Source organism: Nicotiana sylvestris, chromosome 11 (genome assembly GCF_000393655.2).
Source record: "Nicotiana sylvestris chromosome 11, ASM39365v2, whole genome shotgun sequence".
NCBI classification, from domain to species: Eukaryota; Viridiplantae; Streptophyta; class Magnoliopsida; order Solanales; family Solanaceae; genus Nicotiana; species Nicotiana sylvestris.
In genome coordinates this window covers 99,001,598-99,025,274 of record NC_091067.1, presented here as the reverse complement: position 1 = coordinate 99,025,274, position 23,677 = coordinate 99,001,598, and the positions used below count along the sequence as shown (strand labels likewise).

At 38.4% G+C, this 23,677-nt stretch overlaps 1 protein-coding gene across 1 annotated transcript; it reads right to left on the bottom strand.

The window, feature by feature from the left end:
- Positions 1-20,156: 20,156 nt before the first annotated feature.
- On the bottom strand, positions 20,157-21,506 carry LOC138881387 (uncharacterized). The gene is made up of 2 exons (XM_070161609.1): positions 20,723-21,506; positions 20,157-20,641 (listed from the first exon to the last, which is right to left on the bottom strand). The coding sequence occupies exons 1-2, from the start codon at positions 21,504-21,506 to the stop codon at positions 20,157-20,159; spliced, it is 1,269 nt and encodes a 422-aa protein (XP_070017710.1).
- Between the last annotated feature and the right edge of the window lie 2,171 nt (positions 21,507-23,677).

Genomic DNA, 23,677 nt, shown 5'->3' with positions numbered 1-23,677 from the left:
ATTTATAGTGGGCTGAAACTCGGGACCAATTTTGGATAAAAATGCCCCTCCAAGTTAATTATGAGACCGTATTTATGTCGCATAACAGACATGTGGTCCGCATTCTCGTCAAAACCATCGCATCTTCGAAACCCTAGTTCCCAGGTAGCCTTTGCATTTTGGTTATGCGGTCCGCATTGTTGATTTGTGACCGCATATTGTCAGCGCATTTCAGACTTCAACAACTTCTACAGGGGGTTTACGATCCATTATGCGGCCCGCAAACCTATTATACGATCCCATAATGGACCGCATTTCTTGCGCTTGAATTTGGCCAAATAGACTATTGGACTTTGCGGTTCCTCTGAGCAATATGTGGCCCGCATATTGGATTTGTGGTCCGCATGTTCACATCTGCGATTGCATTTTGCCTTTTTCTTGTCCTTTTGCGGCCTTTTGATTTCATTTCCATGTTCTTGGGTCCTTAAGCCTCATACACTGCAAAACATTAAAATTACATAAGTATAAAATATAATTGCATTTAAAACGAACTAAAATCTAAGCAATTGGTATTAAATGTGCCGAAATTCTCCGGCACATCACCCTGACGCTTCGAAGACTGATGGTCGACGGCGATGGAGGCAGTTCAATCTAGAACCGAAGAAATTTTAGAGGGGAGCTCGAGGAAAATCCCCGAGCCATCAGGTAGAAAAGGTGCTCCTCATCACGGGGGACGTTTGGTGAGTGAGCTCGAAGAGCCTAACTCCAAGACTGTTCAAAGACAGGATAACACCCTAAGTGAGTCACTTGGGGTAATCAACATAGATGACTCATCGCAGGGCCCGATGTGTTTTCTGAAGGGCAACTCCGAGATGCCTAGGATATGGAGACTCCTAATGTGGCAGCGACTCACGAAGAGAACGATATTTTTCAGGAGTGTCTAACGAGGATCGAAGAGGGTCCCGAACCTGATTCCTCATTTATTCTTGAGGAAGCTCAGAAGCTCCTCAAACAAGTAAGTTTTGTCTTTCATTATTTCGAGTTTAATCTTTATCTTTCTGGTTTTGACCTCCTTTCTTTTTGAAAAGGCCGTCTCGCTTCACCAACAAGCATTCGCCAAATCTCGTATTGAGCTCGCCCGATGTGAAGCCTAGCTTAAGAAAGTCTCGGAAGAGAGGGACAACCTTAAAATCCTTTATGTCAAAAAAGAGGGGGAGATCAGCGATCTGCGAGTGGAATTGATGAAAGCTTGCCGAGAATGGGCTGAGTTTATTGATAAGGTAATATAGTCTTTGAGGGTCTATTGTGTACTTGTTTGTTTTGACGACTAATACTTTTAATTTCACAGTTCCAATGGAAGGGTGAATTGGTGTTGCAGCTTCGGGAGGAGCTTAAGATGAAGGAGGCCGACACCTTGGGGTGGAGGCAAGGCATGGATAATCTTGTATCTGAGAAGGAAACTCTTTGAGAGCAGCTGGCTTTACTCGAACGCCAGCTTCAAAGTGTAAAGAAGTATAGCCTAGCTCAAGGTCGTGAAATCGAGGGACTTAAATCTAGATCTGTTGCTAAGCTGGCCAAAGCCAAATCTAACGTTGAGGACATTGCGTCTTCGTATCGAGCAGATGCTGAAGCAGCTAATGTTCGAGCAAAGGAAATCTCTGTTGCAGTAAAAGTCAAGCTATCAAGTGAACTTGACCATGCTAATCGACAATCCCGGAGGGTTACCCTCGACGAGGTACATGCTCGCGGCTTCGATCTCTCAGCCGATATTAAAATGGTGAAGATTTTGGAAGAAGAGGATGCCACTCTGCTTTCTGATGAGGATGATTTAACCAGTTGCTCCGAGTGTAGAGAAGATGAAGATGAAGTCCCCAAGGGTGAGGCTCTCAAAGACGTTTCTCCTGCAGCTGCCGAAGATATGACCCCGAAGTAGTTTTAGGTTTCTTTATTTTGTTTCTGTGCAAGCCTCCCTTGTGTAAATATCTCTTGTAATCATCTTTTGGAAATACAAGGGGAACTCTTTATCTCATCTTTGGTTTGTGTTGGATTTAATATTGCCTTTTGTTATGGAAAATTTTGTTTGAATGATTGGTCCGAGGATTGGTTTGGGTTTGGGATATAATAAACCCTTAGATCTTTATCGATAGATATAATAATCTTTAAGCTAAGTTTAAATTGATCTGATGTAAGCTCAGGGTATTGTGAACCTTGATTCCGAATCAAAATGAGAGCGGATCTCGAATTATAAGTTTTTGGCCCTTAAGCCTTTCGAAGTTGGCCCTTGGGCTCTTATATATTGGCCCTTAGGTTTTTTTAGTTGGCCCTTGGGCTCTTTAATTTGGCCTTTAGGCTCTTTTAAAATTGGCCCTTAGGCTCTTTAAGTTGGGCCGTTTCGACCTCTAAAATGGCTATATAATTTTTCCCTCATTTCGGCTAAAAGACTTAGTGAAAATTTAGTTATGTTATAGCATGTGTTTTTTGTACCCGTTGGGGTTTTTTCGAAGGTTTGACATATCGAAACCTTATTAGTAATTTGTTTGTGTAAACATAATTGAATACCTCTTGAGGTATTTCCGAAGGCCAATGTTATTGAAGCCCTTGGATTATTTGAGGGCTAGATTTATCGAGGCCCTCAAATTTTTCGGGGCCTGAATTTATTGAAGCCCTTTATATTTTGCTTTTGCCGAGGGTAGCCTGATTTAACCTATTTTTCAATATTTTAAGGCCTTTAATTTATCTCGAGCACTTGATTATTCCTTCCATGCGATTCTTTTCCTGAAAAGGAAGACATACGGGACTCGGAGGTACAATTTTAGATGAAGACTACTTAACCCGTTTAAATTTCCATCAGAATAGTTGTAACCTTAGACCAGGAATTATGTTTTTTCCACATGTCTTTCAGGTCATAATTCATCATTTAGTGTGGGATAGCTTTTTATCTATCATCTAAAATCGTTAGTAAAATTTTAATAATTCAAAAATAAAAATCGTTAGTAAGGATACCTGCCCGTGGGTATTTCCTTTATTTTAGAAGTAGTATCTCTTTAGATGAACAACATTCCAATTTGAAGGTAGAATCTTGCCATCCAAAGTTTCAAGCTCATATGCTCGTTTTCCTACGATACTATGAAACTTATAAGGCTCTTCCCAAGTTGGACTTAACTTTCCTGCATTGGCTGCCCTCGTGGATTGGAAAACTTTCTTTGGTACGTAGTCCCCAATATTGAAGTATCTGAGGCGAGCTTTCCGATTGTAATACCGCTTAATAACTTGTTTTGTGCTCCCATCCTTATTAGTGCATTTTCCCTTCTTTCTTCAAGCAAATCCAGGTTTACCCGCATATCTTCTCATTCGATTCTTCGGTAGCTTGAATATATCTCGTACTTGTTCCTCTATCTCGACTGGAATTAAGGCTTCAGATCCGTACACAAGTGAAAATGGTGTTTCTCCCGTACTTGTTTTTGTTGTTGTTCGGTAAGCCCATAAGACTCCAGGTAGTACCTCTGGCCAATTGCCTTTAGATTCTTCCAGTCTTTTCTTCAAGTTATTGATAATGACTTTATTTGTTGATTCAGCTTGTCCATTACCCACCGGATTGTAAGTAATCTTTTTAATTTTCCAACTTTGAAAATTTTTTGTGATTTGTACACCTATAAATCGGGCTGTTATCACATACGATTTCCTTTGGTACACCGAATCGGCATATGATGTTTCACCATATGAAGTCTCTGACCTCTTTTTCTCGTACATGTTTGAAAGCTCCCACTTCTACCCACTTAGTAAAATAGTTAGTGAGCACTAATAAAAATCTTACCTTGCCTTTGGCTTGTGGTAGTGGACCTATGATATCCATCCCCCACTTCATAAAAGGCCATGGTACAACGACCGGATGTAATAATTCAGCTGGTTAATGCATGTTGTTACCATATCTTTGGCACTCGTCACATTTTGCCAAAATTTTCCGCGTCTTCGTCCATTTTCGGCCAATAATAGCCGGCTCTAATCATGGTTTTACCAAAGATCTTCCTCCAACATGATTTCCACAATGTCCCTTGTGTATTTCCCTCATCACGTACTCTATTTGAGAAGGCCCGAGGCATCTTGCTAGAGGACCACCGAACATTTTTTGATAAAGATTGTGTCGCTTTAAACAATAGCGAGCAGCTTTTTTGCGAAGTGCTTGAGCTTTTTTTTATCCTCAGGTAAAATTCCATGCTGCAAAAAATTAACAATCTCGTTCCTCCAATCCCAAGTTAGATTATTGCAATTTACCTCGTTTTTGTCTTGATCAAGTACTGAATGAAACAAATGAATCACAGAAGCATTCGCCTCATTTGTCACTTCTACAGTAGATGCAAGATTAGCTAGGGCATTTGCCTCGGCATTTTCTTCCCTTGGTATTTGCATGACTTTCCAAGTTTGAAATTGCCTAACCAAATCCTGTGCCTTTTCTATGTATTGCTGCATCCTCGCCTCTCTGGCTGTATAAGTCCCCTGCATCTGGTTAACAACAAGTTGCGAGTCGCTTTTGATTACTACCTGCTCTATTCCGAGATCTCGTGCCAACTCTAAACCTGCAATCACAACTTCATATTCTACCTCATTATTAGTGATTGGATGACACTTTATTGCTTGTCTTATGGTTTCACCTGTAGGTGGTACCAGGACAAGGCCCAGACCTATTCCTTTTACATTTGATGAATCGTTAGTAAATAAGGTCCATGTACCTGGATTAGATCCGTTAAATACCTGTAGTTCTTTTTCTGCTTCTAACTGTATCCCTTGGCTAAAATCTGCCACAAAATCTGCTAAAACGTGTGATTTTATTGCAATTCTAAGTTGATATGTAATGCCATATTCACTTAGTTCTATAGCCCATTTGGCTAATCTACCAGATAACTCTTGTTTATGCAATATATTACGTAAGGGGAAGGCGGTTACAACAGAAATAGGATGACATTAGAAATAAGGTCTTAATTTCCTAGATGCCATAATCAAAGCTAATGCAAGTTTCTCTAAATGAGGATATCGAGTCTCAGCATCTAGCAAAGATTTTCTAACATAATAGATTGGTGATTGTTTACCTTGATCTTTCGAACTAATACAACCCTTACCGCCACTTCTGAAATTGAAAGGTAGATAAGCAATTTCTCCCCATCTTTTGGTTTTGTAAAGCCCCAGAAAAAAATTTGCTTAGCAATTTAAGATTTCGTGGTGCCAAGGTAGGCCAAATATTTTATCTTGCATGCAAATGAGGATTAAGGATATTATGGATATCAATTGGATATGTTAAGAAGTGTATAAGTCATATTAGAGGTGAATTGGGGTCTAAGGAGAGACCTAAGTCTAAGCCAAGTTAGGAAAGTTTCATATTAGACGAAATCTGTAAATGAGTGCGCACAAGACATCACTTTGAACGATCATATCTCCAGTTCTATAAGGATTTGTGTGATGCATAATCTATCAAATTAAATCCCTTTGAGTCTAGTTTCCAACGCAATAACCCGTTCATTTGGAGGTGTATACGGAAAGTTATGACCATTTTACTGGGCATATGTCTCTAGCACAAACATTAGCGCGAAGTCGCGCATTATGCTGAGTATTCTGCCTCTCGCATGCGAACATAGCGCGAGCTCGCGCGCCTGGAAGGTTTTTAAATATCCTAAAGACCGAAAATAAGAGAATTTGAGTCATTTCTCAAGCTTAGGGCTCCCTCTACACCCCCAACTCGACCAAGGCATCCAATTGCACACCTAAGGTGAGTTTTTAAGTGTGTTTTCATGGTGATTTCACTTCTCAATCACTAGTTACAACATGATTTTGATTGGGTTTCATAGGGTTTCTTCAAAATCTCAAGAACACCCCAAATTTGTCTTTCAAGATTTGGTCTACAAGAGGTAATCCTACACCTTAGACTTACATATATGGAGTTATTATGGAAATATGAGTATGGATTAAGTATTGTAACTCATGGGATGGGGATTGGAAGTCATAGGTGCCTAACCTAGGTTGTGTTGGTATTGTAGAGATTGTGAGGTGGGTTATTGGGGTATGATTCTTGGGGTAATAGTATTATGTATACATGCATGTACAAATTAGGTTTGTGGGAAGATTGATGAATATAAATAAGTAAAGATTGGGTTGGGGAAAGAAGAAAATCTTGTAAAAGGAATTTAAAATCAAGATGCTCAACTAGTGTTTGATAAAATGCTCAAATGAGCTGAAACCATGAATACCTTCCTAATTTGTGTTAATTTTGTTATGTCTCAAGTAGATTGGGATTGCTAGAATTTTCGAAACATCGTAGTAATTAAAGGAAAGATCAAGAAAGGTATGTATGGCTAACTTTGACCTTTGTAAAGTCACTTTGTTTGGTGTACGAATATTTGGTATGTGATATCTACGTGGATTATTTGTGGAATTCTTGTGATTGGTATGATTTGATTGTTCGTGGTTAAGTCTCCCGATATAATGGTGTACGTAATTGGCAATAAACCAAATGTGTGATTGTGAATGTGTTATGTGGTAAGAGTTGAGAAACAAATGATGGAAGGAAATCGTAAATGATGCAGTTGGAACAACTGTGGTAAGAACATATATGGCTTGTATTGGCAATTATCGCGGTGACATAAAATGCATATGAGTTGTTGAATATGATGGAAATAGTATTGATGGCTATAGAAATTCTTTGAGAATTGTTGTTGTTGTTATTTGTGAATTGTTGTTGTTGTTGTTGTTGTTGTTGTTCTGTTGTTTGTGAATTGTGATTGTTCGGTGGGATCGGGTTGCGTGCCGCAACACGAAGTAATAAGGTGTGGGTTGTGGTGATAAGGTTGGCCGAGGTAATAAGGGTGAAAAAGTGATTGAAATCACTATTGAAATGAAAATATGAGAAAGTTGTGAAATCATTAATGTGAAAATGTTGAAGGGGAAATGGAGAGATTGTAACTTGTTTGTCTTGATGGTTTTCTTTCATGTGTATTTGATTGTTGGTTCCATGACTGCTTGTTACTTGTATATGGTTTGAGTTTACTTAGGGCAAGTTTGTTCATACATATCAGTACAATTTAAATGTGCTGACGTCCCTTTTGCCGGGGGCGCTACATTCATGTTATGATTGTAGGTGGATCCATAGCAGGTACTCCACTCCACCGACCGTAGCTCCCCTTCACTTTCCGCTAGAAGCATTGGTGAGCCCTTTTCCTCCCGGGGCCTTGCGTGGCTCATGCCGCTTTTTTATTTCGGAGTCTTATTTGATTTTTGGTGTAAGGTATAGCCGGAGCCTTGTTACCGGCAAGTATTGTATCACTCTTTTGTATCCCTAGAGGCTCCGTAGAAAGGAAATGTGGGTTATGTATTTATGTATTTTGGGCAGTATAACTTGTAAACCACGTTAAGTAACTATGTATGCTATGTAAATCTCATAAGAATGTGTTTAAATTTATAAATGGCTATTTCACTTGGTTAATGGGAAATGGAAACGCGGGGTAAGACGTGGAATAGGAAAGGCACCCAGGTCCACTTGGCTAGGGCTGCCCGGTCGAGCGCCGGTCGCGCCCCTCGATTTTGGGGCGTGACAGGTTTGGCTAGCAATGGTGGATTTGACAGGTACGCTATTAAATTCTTAAGAACTTGTTAACATTCTTCAGACCATTCAAATTGGTTCTACTTTTTTAAAGATGAAAAGAATTTAAAGCATTTTCTGATGACTTGGAAATAAACCTGCCTAAGGCTGTTATTCTTCATGTCAGCCTTTGATCTTCTTTTTTGCTCGTGAGTGTGTCTGGAATCTCTTCGATAGCTTTAATCTGCGCAAGATTTACTTCAATGCCACAATTAGAAACAAGAAATCCCAAGAACTTACCTGATGAGATGCCAAATGAATATTTCTCAGGATTTAACTTCATGTTGAATTTGCGAAGAATCTGAAATGTATTATTCAAGTGTTGAATATGGTCCCCTGTTTGTTGTGATTTGACCAACATATCATATACATACACTTCCATGGTTTTTGCCTAAATGTTCTTGGAACATTTTGGTCACTAGCCTTTGGTATGAGGCCCCAACATTCTTTAAACCGAATGGCATGACTTTGTAACAGTAAGTCCCCCTGTCCGTGATGAAAGAAGTTTTTTCTTCATCTAGAGGATCCATTTTAATCTGATTATATTCTGAATAGGCATCTAAAAAAACTTAACAATTCATGCCCTACAATAGCATCAATTAGTTGATCTATATGCGGTAATAGAAAAGAATCTTTAAGGCAAGCTTTACTCATATCAGTATAATCTATACAAACTCGCCACTTACCATTCTTTTTAGGTACTACCACGGTATTAGCTAACCAATCTGGATAATTTACCTCATGGATAGACCCAATTTTTAAAAGCTTCTGCACCTTATCTTGAATCACCTGGTTTTTTAAGGAGCCTTGCTTCCTTTTCTTTTGTTTGACAGGTGGGTACGATGGATCTTTATTTAATTTGTGGGTCATTAACTCCGGTGGTATACCTGGCATGTCTGAATAGGACCAAGCAAAACAATCTGCGTTAGCTTTTAAAATTCAATCAACTTACATTTCATTTTCGGGCTGAGGTTGGTTCTAATGTAAACTTTTATGTCTGGCCAATGTACAAATAGCACCATAGCTTCCAGTTCCTCGATCGTTGTCTTGATATTTTCATTTTCTTTTTGTTCCTGAATAGTATCGGGCCTCGAATCTACATCTGTTTTCCCATCTTCAGTTGAGGTTCGTGTTGATGCGTCCTCAACTGTATTCTGTGATTGCTATTTTTATCACTTTTGTGTTTGAATCTGCCACGGAATTAATGCTTCATGAAGCTTGTTGGTCACCACGGATTTGTTGTATCCCCCATTGTGATGGAAACTTGATAACTTGATGTAGAGTATATGGAACAACGTCCATTTCGTGAATCTGTGGTCTACCGAGAATCATATTGTAAGACATATCCATTTCTACCACCTAAAATTTCGTATCTTTGATGACTCTTTCTACGAATGTGGTGAGTATTATTTCCCTTTTTATTACGATGCTCGAGTTGTCAAAACCAGATAAGGTGTGTACCTTGGGTATCAGCTTATCATCGGCTTGCATCTCGTTTACCACTCTTAACAGAATGAGATTCACGGAACTACCTGGATCAATCAAAACTCGTTTTACATTAGTGTCATGTACAAGTAAAGAGATTACTAGTGCATCATTATGTGGGGCTAGCATGCCATCTGCATCTGCATCATCAAATGTAATACTTTCTTCTTCCAAAACCTATCGAACTCGCTTCCCATGTGTGACTGTAATTTTTGAAACTTTCTTTGTTGCCGTATATGTTATGCCATTAATCTCTTCTCCTCCGCTTATGACATTAACCGTCCTTTTTTGGTGAAGGGGGTTTAGGGGACTCTTGCTTATTCTTCATATATGCATGCTTACCATTTTCCCTAAACAATTCGGTTAGATATCTTTTTTTTAATAAATGTTCAACTTCGCCTTGCAGCAATCTACAATCCATCGTTTGTGACTGTGATCGTTGTGAAACTCGCACCAAAAATTAGGATTTTGCCTATTTGGGTTTGATCTCATTTCCTTTGGCCATCGTACCTTGTCTCCCATGCTCCTTAAAATAGCCACCAACTCGAATGTGCTAACATTAAAACTTTAACCGCCGATCTTTGCCTTTAAGTTTCTGTCATCATCTCGCTCCTCTTGCGTGTTTCATTCTTTTCCGAATCTTGATGATGAACCTGACTCCCTATCTCGTAATCTATGATCGTACCTCGGGTTTTCTTGTTTTGAACGAGAGTCTCTTTCCGATGGTCCCATGTAAGGCTCATACCTATTTTTACCGGACCTGTTTTCAGTTTCAGCTCATCTTGTACTTACCCTTTCCTCTTTTCGAGACTAAGTGATGGTATCCTATTCTATCCGCAACTTTGTGTTGTATCTATTATAGACATCATTCCAAGTTGTTGTTGGAAATTCTCGTAGACTTTCCTCTTCTCGTGGCTTCTGAACTTTTCTCATTTAGATTACTAGCAAATGCCATAGCTGCCAGTTATCAGGTACACGTGGCAACATTATCCTCTCATGCTGGAATCTGTCTACGAATTCCCTTATCAGCTCTGTATCTCCTTGTTTTATTTTGAAGATGTCCTCCATTCGTTTTTCAACTTTTTGAGCTCCCAAATGTGCTTTGATAAACTAATATGCAAGCTCAGCAAAAGAATCTATAGAATTTTAGGGTAAAAGAGAGTACCATGTTAATGCTCCTTTAGTGAGTGTTTCGCCGAATTTTTTGACCAATACTAATTCAATTTCTTGCTTGGTCAAGTCGTTGCCCTTTACACCAGTTGTGAATGCAGTTATGTGATCTCGTGAATCAGTTGTTCCGTCATATTTCGGAATATCAGGCATTTTGAATTTCGTCGGAATTGGTAAAGGAGCAACACTTAGCTTCCAATGTTGTTGTGAGTATTTGTCCATATCTATTCCCTTGATTACAGGTGGAACTCCAGGTATTTTCTCTATGCGTTCGCTCTGCTCCTTGAGCTATTTCTACAAAGTTAATACCAAATTTTGTAAATCAGAATTAACTGGGTTACCTGGTTCTCCATCATGAGATTCGCTGGGAGTTCCGCCACTGCCTGAATTAACGAGTCCTGAGCGAGGATTTTCCAGGGTGTTGTTTGGAGTTGGTGTTGGCAGTACAACTGGCAACAGGATGCTAAAAGCCTAAAGAGCATTGCTGACATGTTGAGCAATTAATTTCTTCAGAGCTTCATTGATAGCTTGATCATTTGCAAGTCTATTATTTTCATTCGATTTAGATTTGTCAGGAGACCCCTCTCGTGATTGTCGCTGAGAATGTTGTGGTGAAGGAGGGGGAGTTCTACCACCTTGTTGATTCAGCTGTTGTGGATCTCCTTGGAGTGGTAAATTTTGTTGGTTATTGTCGTTGACATTCGACATGATTATTTTCGACAAAGAATCGATTTGGAAAGCAGAAGATTATCGGATTCCCGGCAACAGAACCAATTTGTTTAACTAGAAAATAGGAAGTTCGGTCAAAGCTCAATTTTAGAAGAACTCGGGTTACTGATAATCAAATATGAAACAAATAAGAAAAATTGACTTAAATGATAGCTGAATAAGTAAAAGAAAACAAAGTAAATCAGTGTATTCCAAAAATATTATGTGTCCTTATAAATGTTATTTCTCTCCCTTTATAGCTATTTCTAAGTAATACATTTATTTCCTTTCATAACAGATCCATAAATGGCATTAATATAACGTTATAATTGGCAATCGTAACTGTTTCTTGAAGGTTCTATAACGCTTTCCATCATTGATGCTCATTAATCACGGATAATATGTATCTGTACTTTTTGCTATCTAGGTTCACTCATCCGATGTCTCTTCAAATTATCAAGAGGTCTGAATAACCGTTCCTTCTTGTTTTCTTGAATCTTTACCCGCGCCTATTATGGTTTGTGCCTCTTCGACTATTCTTTGCCATCTTTCATTCTGTTATTGATCCATGTGTCTTGACGTGTCAGCACTTAATTAATTCCAAATGTTAACTTGATTTTTCCCAATACAGGGACGTATGTACGATCTGATCTTGCAGGTCGAGTTGTTCCACGGCCCTCGATCTGATTATGTTTGCTGAGCTACCTGGATCCACTAAAACACGTTTAATTTTAATTTTATTTAAAAGGGTAGAGATTACCAGGGCGTCGTTGTGAGGCTGAGATATGCCTTCTTCTTCCCCATCATAAAACAATAAGACGTCCTCAGACACATAGCTCCGAATCCATTTTTATCTTGTAATTGACACCTTGGTGTGTTTGAATACAGGTCGTTGGGGACATCAACTTCGCCAATGATCATGTGGATTACGTGTTATGGTTCTTCTTGCTCATTTATCCTTGCATCTCTTTCCCGGAGGTGATTCTTAGCCCGATCACTTAGGAATTCTCGAAGGTAGTCCTCGTTGAACAAACGAGCCACTTCTTCCTTCAGATGTCTGCAATCTTCTGTTCGATGACCATGTGTGCCATGATACTTGCACATCAAATTCGGGTTCCTTTGAGAGGGATCGGTCTGCATTGTCTTGGTCCACTTGGTGTCTTTGATTTTCCCGATAGCTGAGACAATCCCCGATGCATCTATACTGAAATTGTATTCTGATAATCGGGGAGCTTCTGCGGGGTTGGTATGTTTATCGAACACACTCTTACTCATGAGTCCCCAAGAAAGTCGACCTCGATCATTTCTTTGATTGTTCCGAGGGGGTTACGGCTCGTGATGTTGTTTCTTCAACATATGGTTGGTACCATTCTTTGTAGAATCTCGATTCCCGGTCTGTGTCCCTCGGGGGCTTGGCTGTAATCTGCTAGGATGAACTGAACCCGAGGGAGCTCCCAGCTGGTCGTCCTCGACCTTGATCTTTGACTAATAATGATTGTGCACATCCGACCATGTCATGGTTGGATATTCAATCATATTCTGCTTCAATAATCAAGATTCGATCAAGCTCCTTTCATTCAGACCTTGCATAAAGGCTTGTACTGCCCAGTCATCAGAGACTGGATTGTATTTCCATTCTTTCCATCTGAAACCGAAACACAAACTCCCTTAGCATATCTCGTTCCTTTTCTTTATTTTGAAGACGTCCGAGTTTCTCGTGGCCACCTTTATGGCCCCAGCGTGTGCTTTCACAAAGGCATCTGCTAACATAGAAAATGAGTCAATAGAGTTAGGAGCTAGGTTGTGATACCAAATCATGGCTTCTTTTGATACTGTTTCTCCAAACTTTTTCAACAAAACTACTCGATTTCATCGTCATTCAAATCATTTCCTTTGATTCCGCAAGTGTATGAAGTAATATGCTCGTTAGGGTTGGTCGTCCCATTATATTTGGGTATATCGGGCATGCGAAACTTCTTGGGATGGGCATCGGAGCCGCACTCGGGGGGAATGGTTTTTGTATGAACTTTTTGGCATCTAAACCTTTCAAAACTGGAGGTGCCCCCGGTATCTAGTCTACCCGGGAGTTTTAAGTTTCCACTTTCTTATTATTTTTTCAATTTTCTTTTCTCCGAACTCGATCCTCTTGGTTAGTTCCTTGAGCATTTTTATAATCGTAGGGTCATTCCCCAAGACGTTTTCATCAGGCCTCTCTAGCGCTGGTTCAGTACGCCGAGTGTTTACTGGTTCGGCTGTGTTCGCGGTTCTATTCTGACTTTGGAGTTGAGCGATGGTGATTTGCTAAGCTTGCAGCATCCCAAGTAGCACTTGGAGGCTGACACCCCTTCTTCCATTCCTTGTGTTCTTTAACCATCGGCCTGGGCTTCCCTGCGTATATCTGTTTCGGGGTCCGTGCCTAGATCTACATTCCAAGCAATGTGCGAACTAACATCAATAGGTTCCACATTTGGTACTTCCCCCGGGTTTATCGGTGGCACATCGACTCCTGCGTTGTTGATTTCTCCAAGACCTTCATTGTCGTGAATGGGTATGTTTTGTGAGCTAGACATGTTTCAGTCTGAAATCAACAAATCTTGACAAGAAAAAGTGTAAAAACAATGTGTGTAACGGGAATCAGTAAATAAATAATCATTATTATCTTTAGCCCCACGGTGTGCGCCAAACTGTTTATTTCGAAAATACGAGTAACAATTAAATTTGATTAGTGATTTTAAAGATATGTAATTTAATTCAATACCAATTAATAATCAAGAAATATGAAGTAAAAATGAAAGATATAAGTGAAGCAAATAAATGTTACTTAGCAGCAGTGACCTCGAGCTTAGTGACCTCGAAGTGGCTTGGGGCAATAAGAACAGTTAAGTAATAAAAATAAAGTAAGAACAATGGAGCTAAACTACAATGCTAATAAACAGTAGGCAAAAGGTAGAAAGTATTATCTTCTCTCAGTGATCATAAGATATCTTACAAATGATTGTGATCCCCTTTACATAATAGGGGAGCCCAAAATAAGGAATATTTCTATTTACAGTAAGGAATATTCTTGGTAAAGCTGTCTAACCGCCTAGTACGGAATGGTACAATCATATTCCGAAATTTGCACCATGACTTTGGGGACGTGGTAGGAATCTAACTTGTTCTGGTACAAATCCATAATTGTACTATTTCGAGGTCGAGCGCACTCGACCTCGGTATGCATCATGCTCCATCCTCGAATTCGGCTGGACCCTAGAGCTCGAACTTGGTCTTATCCGGACTCGAACTTCGGACGACCTCTCAGGCACATAGATCGAAGGCATTCGATCTCGACCGTATACAATAGTCTTTAATATAATCAATTCTTTTTTCTATAGAAAAGCGTCGGACAATGTAGCGTAACCTTTGCTCATCAAATTTATCATTTTCATTACCAAATTTCCACGATAATATTTGCCTCAACAAAAGAAGTCATAGATCCATATCTTATTAGCCTATCTCCCATGGGGGGAGTTAGGGGCACAAGCGATTTATCCAAACTTCTTTTATTGAAAAATTATATTATATATACAAGATTAAAACTAATTTTTATATATATAAAATAGATATTAAATTTATTACACTATACCCGGTTCAAATACACCCTTGGAAAAGAACCGCGGCATAAAGAAAAAACAAGGGAAAATTTTTAAATTAAACCAAAACTAGCATACACTAACTGAAATTAAAAAGCAATTTTTTTTTTCGAATTTCAAATTCATTTCCCTCAAGAAAATCCATCGTCGAGAAAAAAATCGAAATTAGTACCACTTACTACCTACAAACACTATAATCTACCAAACCAAAAATCGAACAGGATATGCAAAATCAAACAACCAAAAATATGAAAAATACAAAAGTAAGTACATTACAATAGGGGCAAGTCACCCCACACTTAAAAACTTGCATTGTCCCTAACGCAAAAGATCAAAAATAGATCAGAAAAGAGACTGCCTGAGGCCATTGGCCTAAGCATCTTCATTCTCAAAGGTGCGCATATACTCCTCGTTATCTGAGGGAATAGAGTTCACATCTTCATACGGTGAAAATTGTCCTTGCTGAGCCATTCCTAACTATTGTCGAGTGAAAGGAGATAGAGGGTGATTTTGTTGTAACTCTTCCAAGTTCACTTCCCTTCTAGAAGCGCAAAGGCGCAGGTCAGCAAATAATATCTGCAAAGTCTTTTCCACCCGGACAAACCTTTTATCAGCATTAAGTGCAGCTGCAGGCAGATCTATCACAGTCGTGACATCAAGCGCCCTGATAGGATATGTTACTTCTATCTTTCGATCATAGTGGTACTCTTCTTCAATGTAGTGCGTCCGCAATAGCCGAGTGATCATACTCAAATAGTGTAGGCGGCATCCCCCAAAAGGTCTCACCTTTGACATGTGTTCCAGCATAATTTTCCCAAGATAAACCTACATTCCTGTTAAAAATGCATAAATCAAACAAACCTTTAGTTTTGATACGTCTATATCACTTTGTGTCTGCATGATTTTGGCATTTATTATCTTCAAAATAACTCGTGCAGGACGCTAGAATGTTCCTTTTTTCATCTCCTTGTGAAACACATTTGAATCTCTAGTCCACAAGGCAAAGGAATTTGCACCACACAGCTGCTTGTGAATGTCTGGGTAATCTGGTCTACGAAGGAACCTCTAAAACAGCTTATGTGAATGCTCAGTGAAACCCATTATTTGATTTATGACCTTTGAAGAAAATGGAATCACTCTGTTTCTAACCTTGACTTGATAACTTGCATCTAAATCGCCTCCCGGTTGCCAATTGGCATAAAATTCTTTTACCAAGTTAATATTCACATTATCACCTTGGCGAAATAACCCTTCAAAACCCAAAGCTCGAATGTTAGTATATATTGCATTACTTACGAGCGAGTTTTGTTTCATCTATGGCAACTTCAGGAGTTGGTAGCACAGCAGGAACAAAGAATTGGAACCATTGTATTGTATGGGCTGGAATAGCCCTGATGCCATATTTGCACTCTGGCACCTCATCTGCATCAGGGTCAAAGTGTTCCTCTTCCTCCTCAACTGGTGCCGGAGGTGGTGCCCTTCTACCTCCACAACGGCTAGTAGATGCAGCCTCAGATAGGCCAGTGTTTGATCTTTTGCTTGGGCGCCGAGACATTATACCTACACAACATGATATATTAGCTAAAAAAATACAAATCATTTTAAGAGCAAGTGGAGTAAATACCCCACACTTATGTTATTATCATGTTGACACTTAGCATGTATAACATGGATTCAGACTACCCTGTTCTACCATTAGAGAGAATTGAAACAATTAAAAATAAAATAAAAATCAAAAACTAAGCTAGATTTTACAAGCTAGATTAATTAAACACAAACATAAAAAGAAATTAGTCTATTTTATAAAATTCAAAATTATTATACAAAATATACTGCATAGGCACATTAGCATGAATCTTACATCTCATTTTTACATAAAGAAAGCGAAAAAATCATGTTTTAGTCTAATGTTATAGTTGTTTTCAATAATAACATCTCACAATGCAATTTTTTCTTATTTTGCAACATTACTCAATTTCATGTCACTTAGGCATTTTAACAAACACACTGTAAGCATGTCTTGTATTCTTAAAATATTAACTTCAAATGAGGCATAATCACCATATCTACAACACAAATATGCCTCTCATCACAACTATAACATCACCACATATTCACAATAATATTTAATACACAAATTTTCACTTTATTACATGTATTTTCGGATTGGTATACCCATCAACAATATTCGATAAGAAACTCAACCCATTTCACCTCAATACACTTTCAAATCCTCCATAACCACAAAGAGAATATATATTCTAAGTTTTTAATACTATTTTTAACAATATTAACAAAAGAAACTAAAATATAATTATGAACACAATTCTTGCTAGGGTTTATACAATATACTTGAAAATAAGAAAGAAATACAAAATAAAATACTACTAGATTAAAGGAAAAGAGAGAAGAGACTACTTACCTTGCAAAAAGAAGAAGAATTAGAGGATGAATCATTGAGTGAACTTGTTTGGTTAGGGTTTTTGGGTTTAGTGTTAGAGAAGAAGAGAGTTTGGGAAGTGAAATAATGAAATAAGGGTAAGGGGTTCGGATTTAAGGGGTTTAATTTTAATTTTTTTAAAAAAACAAATGGCCTACTGCGGTGCCCCCTGCGGCGCACCCCGTGGCGCGGTAGGCCAAAAATCCCAGCTGCTCCGAAAATTTTGTATTCTGCCTCGTCTGTGCAATTTTGCCTGGCGCGGTGTGTGGAACGACGCCCCATGCGACGCGGTAGGCCAATATTTCACAGAGTTAGCCTATTTTTTTATTTTTAGCTCACAATTTACCCCTACATCATTGTACACTGATTTTAGGCCGAATTCATACTTGCACCTGACTGAAAATATTATACATCTAAAATCTAATATTTCTAAACTACAATTAGAAGTTAATGATGTTAGTCATTGGGTTGCCTCCCAACAAGCGCCTAATTTAATGTCGCGGCATGACTCAACACTTCATCACGCATCAACCAAATCTACCGAGATCTTGTGACGTTTAATATCACCACCCCAGTAGTGTTTTACTCGCTGCCCATTCACCAAGAATGTACCACTTGAATTTATGTCTCGCAATTCAACTGTTCCATGAGGAGTCACACTTACCACAATGAAAGGGCCTGCCCAACGGGACTTAAGCTTTCCAGGAAAAAGCTTTAACCTTGAATTAAACAAAAGAACTTCTTGACCCGGCTCAAACTCACGATGTTAGATGTGCTTGTCATGCCACCTCTTAGTCTTTTCTTTATACAACTTGGCATTTTCATAAGCCTGCAATCGAAACTCATCAAGTTCATTGCGTTGTAGCAGTCTTTTTTCACCGGCTAAGTCCATATCCATATTTAGCTTTTTGATTGCCCAATAAGTCTTGTGTTCTAGCTCAACGGGAAAATGACATGCCTTCCCATAAACCAACCTGTACGGAGAAGTATCTATTGGAGTCTTGTATGCAGTTCGATAAGCCCACAATGCATTTTCTAACTTACCGGACCAATCTTTTCTATTTGCACTTACTGTTTTCTCCAAAATCTGTTTTACCTCTCTGTTTGACACTTCAACTTGACCACTCGTTTGAGGGTGGTATGCAGTAGCAACCTTGTGTCTTACCCCATATTTTGCTAGAACATTTTTCAACAATTTGTTACAAAAGTGTGTTCCTCCATCACTTATCAACATCCTTGGAGTTCCAAAGCGTATGAAAATGTGCTTCTTTACGAAACTTACCACTACCTTTGCATCATTAGTAGGAAGAGCAATGGCCTCAACCCACGTAGACATATAATCGACTGCAACCAAAATGTATCTATGACCATTAGAGTATGGAAATGGTCCCATGAAATCAATTCCCCAAACATCAAAGAGCTCTACTGCCAAAATATTTTGCAAAGGCATTTCGTTCCTCTTCGTGATTGTACCTAATCTTTGACACATGTCACAATTTTTAACAAAAACATGTGCATCTTTAAAAAAATTTGGCCAGTAAAAACCTTTTGTGCAGTTCTGTCTCCACCATGGTGACCTCCATAAAGAGAAGCATGACAGTCATGCAATATTGCATTCATCTCCTCCTCAGGGACACACCTTCTTACCAATTGATCTGCCATTGCTTGTATAGAAAAGGCTCGTCCCACATGTAAAATTTCACGTCATGTAAAAATCTTCTTCTATGATCAGCTGTGAATGTTGGTAGAGTCACCCCACTTGCAATGAAATTCACATAATCAGCATACCATGGGGTTTCATCCGAAGTGATGGCTAGTAACTGTTCATCAGGAAATGTTTCTTTGATTGATTCTCCTTCAGTGACATGGCCTCGATTTTCCAACCTGGACAAGTGATCTGCAACTTGATTCTCTATTCCTTTTCGATCTCGAATCTCTAAATCAAATTCCTGCAAAAAGAAGAACCCATCGGATTAACCTAGGTTTGGCATCTTTCTTTGCAAATAAATACCTGATAACTGAGTGATCTTTGTAAACTATGACTTTGGTTCCCACTAGATAGGACCTGAACTTATCAAATGCCCATACTACTGCAAGCAACTCTTTTTCAGTAACAGTGTAATTCATTTGTGTTGGATTAAGAGTTCTGCTCGCGTAATGAATGAAGTAAAAGATTTTCTCCTTCCGCTGCCCCAAAACAGCTCCAATGGCTATGTCATTTGTGTCACACATTAACTCAAATGGAAGTTTCCAATCTTGAGCAATGATAATTGGTGCAGTGACTAATCTTCTTTTCAGCTCATCAAATGCTTTCAGACAAGCATCATCAAACTTGAAGGATGTATCTTTCTCAAGAAGCTTGCACAAAGGAGATGAAATTTTTGAAAAATCTTTAATGAAACGATGATAAAAACCTGCATGGCCCAAGAAACTGCGAATGCCTCTAACTGATGTCGGTGGAGGTAATCTTTCAATTGCTTCCACCTTGGCTTTATCTACCTGCAATCCATTCTTGGACACTTTATGCCCTAAGACTATACCTTCTCTTACCATGAAATGGCATTTTTCCCAATTCAGTACCAAATTTGTTTCTTCATACCTAGCAAGCACCTTGTCAAGATTCATTAAACATTCATCAAAAGAACATCCAAATACAGAAAAATCATCCATAAATACTTCAACAAATCTTTCAACCATATCAGTAAAAATAGCCATCATACACCTTTGAAAAGTCGCAGGTGCATTGCAAAGACTAAATGGCATTCTTTTAAATGCATATGTCCCATAGGGACATGTAAATGTGGTCTTCTCTTGGTTCTCTGGGGCTATAACTATCTGATTATATCCCCAGTAGTCATCCAAAAAATAGTAGTATTCCTGTCCAGCTAATCTATCAAGCATTTGGTCAATAAAGGAGAGAGGAAAATGGTCTTTCCATGTGGTATTATTCAATTTTCTATAATCTATGCAAATCCTCCACCTAGTAACAGTTCGAATGGGAATCAGATCATTGTTCTCATTTGTCATTACAGTCATTCCTCCTTTCTTTGGAACACATTGGACTGGACTTACCCATTTGCTATCAGAGATTAGAAATACAATACCTGCATCAAGCCATTTAATCACTTCTTTTCTTACCACCTCTTTCATGTTGGGATTTAGGCGGCGTTGTTGTTCTATGCTCGGCTTGTGTCCTTCCTCCATGATCACGTAGTACTCTCAACAATTTTTTCTCCTGCAATTTAGACAAGTCGGAAGAAATAATAATAGGTAACATATCAGAACTACCCAAATAAGCATAATGAAGGTAAGAAGGTAAAGGCTTTAGTTCCAATTTTGGAGTTTCTTCAATTGATGGCTTCGGAGGAGGACCATTTGGTCTGTTCAAAGGTTCAAAGGGATTTAAACCTTTCATATATTCACATGATGCATTCAAAATATGCTTCATCTCTTCAACCTCATCATTAATCTCCAAACTCTCGAACAACACAATTGCTTTCTCTAAAGAATCCTTCAAATATACACTTGGGGCAATAAGTTGCTCATCCATCTCCATGACAGATATCATAGACAATTCTTCATAATGGCGAGGAAGTTGAATTGCTTTGTATACATTAAAAACAGCTTCCTCATTGTCAACTCTCATGATCATTTTTCCTTGTCTTACTTTAATTATAGCATCACCTGTAGCCAAAAGAGGTCTTCCCAATATAATAGGAACTTTTTCATCTACTTCAAAATCCAAGATAATTAAATCAGCCGGGAAAATAAATTTCCCAATTTTCAGTAGTACATCTTCAATCACCCCTTCCGGGTAAGCTATGGACCTGTCTGCTAATTGCAACATCACCGTGGTGGGTTTTGGAGCTCTCATGCCCAATTTTTTGTACAAAGACAATGGCATCAAATTTATGCTCGCTCCCAAATCACAAAGTGCATGGCCTACATCAACATTACCTATTCTCACAGGGATAGTAAAGCTGCCAGGATCCTTAAGCTTTTGAGGAAACTTATTTTGGACCCTTGAAGTGCACTCCTTAGTAAGTGCAACTATTTCAAATTCAGTCAATCTCCTCTTGTTAGCCACAATATCTTTTATGTACTTGGCATACTTTGGAATTTCATGAATCGCATCTACCAACGGAATATTCAATTGAATCTGACTCAACATAGAGAGAAATTTGTTGAACATGAGATCATCATTATTTTTCTGCAATCTTTGTGGAAAAGGTTGTGGTGGCCTTGGAACATTCACAGGTTCTGAAAATGTATCATCTTTATTTGCTTCCTGTGTTGCTTTGGGAATCAATTCACCTTCAGGTATAAGCTTGTCTTTTCTCTTCTTTGGAATTTCTTCTAATTCCCTTCCAGTTCTAAGTGTAATTACACTGACTTGCAGATTTTTCTCTGTATCACTTGGAAGAGCACCTGCAGGTCTTGCATTTTGATTTGCAGCTAGCTGTCCCATTTGCCTTTCCAGATTTGTGAAATTAGTTCTTAGTTGTTGATTGTCATGCAATAATTTCTTCAACAAATCATTTGTACTTTCTTCTACCTGCTGGGTGGCCTTTGAGGTTGATTAAAATTTCCTTGGGATCTATATTTATTCTGATTTTATTGATTTCCACCCCAAGAGAAATTAGGATGATTCCTCCAATTTGCATTGTAAGTGTTCCCATATTGTGCCTATTGGTTCATCGGACCTCTACTTTGTTATCCCACATAATAAATAGATTCAGGATTCGTTGGACACATATCACTCATGTGATTGTCACCATATATTTCACAACAAATCGACATTTGTTGAACATGTGCATTTGTTGTGTCTAGTTCATTATCATTATATTCATTTGATATGCCAATTTTGCTATATCTGCTCTCATGGCAGAAAAATCATCAAGTTCAAGTACTCCTGCTGCTTTCTATTTCATTGCTCTCCTTGGTTCTCCCTCACCTTGACAATTATGATCATTAGCAGTGAAGTTGTTTAGCAGAAGTTGTATTTCACTATATGGTCTCGCCATGCAACTACCTCCACAAGCTGAATCAAGATTCATCTTTGAAGTCTTATCTAATCCATCAACAAAAGTATGGCCCAATACCTCATCAGTTTGACAATGATGTGGACAGTCTCGGAGTAGTTTCTTGTATCTTTCCCAAGCTTGGCGAAGAGTCTCACCATCTCGTTGTTGAAACCCTAGAATCTGGCTCCGTAAAGACTTTGTCTTTTTAGTGGGGGAAAACTTGATTAAGAATTTCTTTGCTAAGTCATCCCAAGTATGGATTGAATTAGCAGGCTCCTTCTTCAACTATTCTTTAGCTTCCCCCAACAATGAAAAAGGAAACAAGGTCAGCCTGACATAGTCCTTGGAAACATTTGGATAGTTGTAAGTATCCGTGATTTCCAAAAAATTCTAAATGTGCCTCTGCGAGTCTTTATGAGATAGACCTACATATTTCCCAGTGGACTGAATCAGCTGTACCATGTACTGTTTAAGCTCAAAGTGACCAGTGATATCAGGCTTCACAATAGCTTGAGTCGTATTAGCAAGATTTAGCCTTGCAGGTTCTATCACCGGACATCCTCCATTACCTGTCATCACTGTTGGTTGTGGTTGAACTAAGATGTCCAACTCTCTTTATGTTTTGTATCTAGCTTCCAATTCCTTCCTCGCTCTATGAAGTGTTCTTTCAATTTCAGGATCAAGAGGGAAGAGATTGTTTGTGCTTCTACTTCTCCGCATTCAAGAGAAGAGCCTGCGTGACACAAACAGAGTGAACTGAAAATTAATGCTTAAACCAATAGCTGATAAAAGCTTAACTCAGTCAAGTAGCTAATTTCTAAGTCTCCGGCAACGGCGCCAAAAACTTGTTGCGACCAAAACTCTTACGCAAGTGTACGCGATCTTCAAGTAATATAGTAATAAGTAAAGTATCGTTCCCATGAGGACTTATGATCAACTTATCAACTGATGCAAACTCAAACAATTATCGATTCAAGCTAATTCATCACAAAATACATAAATAACCAATTAACAATTTAACTAGTAGACAAACAATAATACAACGCAAAGTTACTACTCCACTTATGATGTTTTCTTTTAACAATTAATAAGAGAGATATTCCAGGGTTATGGGCTTGCTAGAGATCATACTACGCTTTTAGCTTAAAAATAATTTATTGAATTATCTGGGTTATTGATTATAGGGTTAATAATATCCATAAGAATCTGTCGAATTCTTATGCACCTATTCAAGTTAAATTAATACCTATATTTCTATGGCATTAATATTAACTCAAATGTATTTACAATTCCTATTTTTCAACCAAACAAGGCAATTAAGTATATATCTATCTTAATCGCTAATCTTTTACCCGATGCCCAGGATCATGATCTTGTTCTATTTGATTCTATATGCAATCAAGAATTTCCTTTTTCAAGTTTAACTCAAGATTCGTAAATAGTATTTCGTTGTTAGCTACGCAGTAAAATAATTAACAGCAGAATCAAATAAACAACCCATAACAATAAATTCAAGATCACCAATTTAAGCGTCAAACAACATAATCATCTAACACCCATAATCCCAGAATATTTGGATTTTTAGCCACTCATAATTATACAAACATCAACAATA

Excerpts from the sequence above, each read along its gene's own strand:
- LOC138881387 (XM_070161609.1), bottom strand. The coding sequence starts at position 21,506 with ATGGGACAGCTAGCTGCAAATCAAAATGCAAGACCTGCAGGTGCTCTT. Across the intron at positions 20,642-20,722 it reads AAGACCTCTTTTGGCTACAG|CAATTCAACTTCCTCGCCAT; the intron begins GTGATGCTATAA and ends ATGTATACAAAG.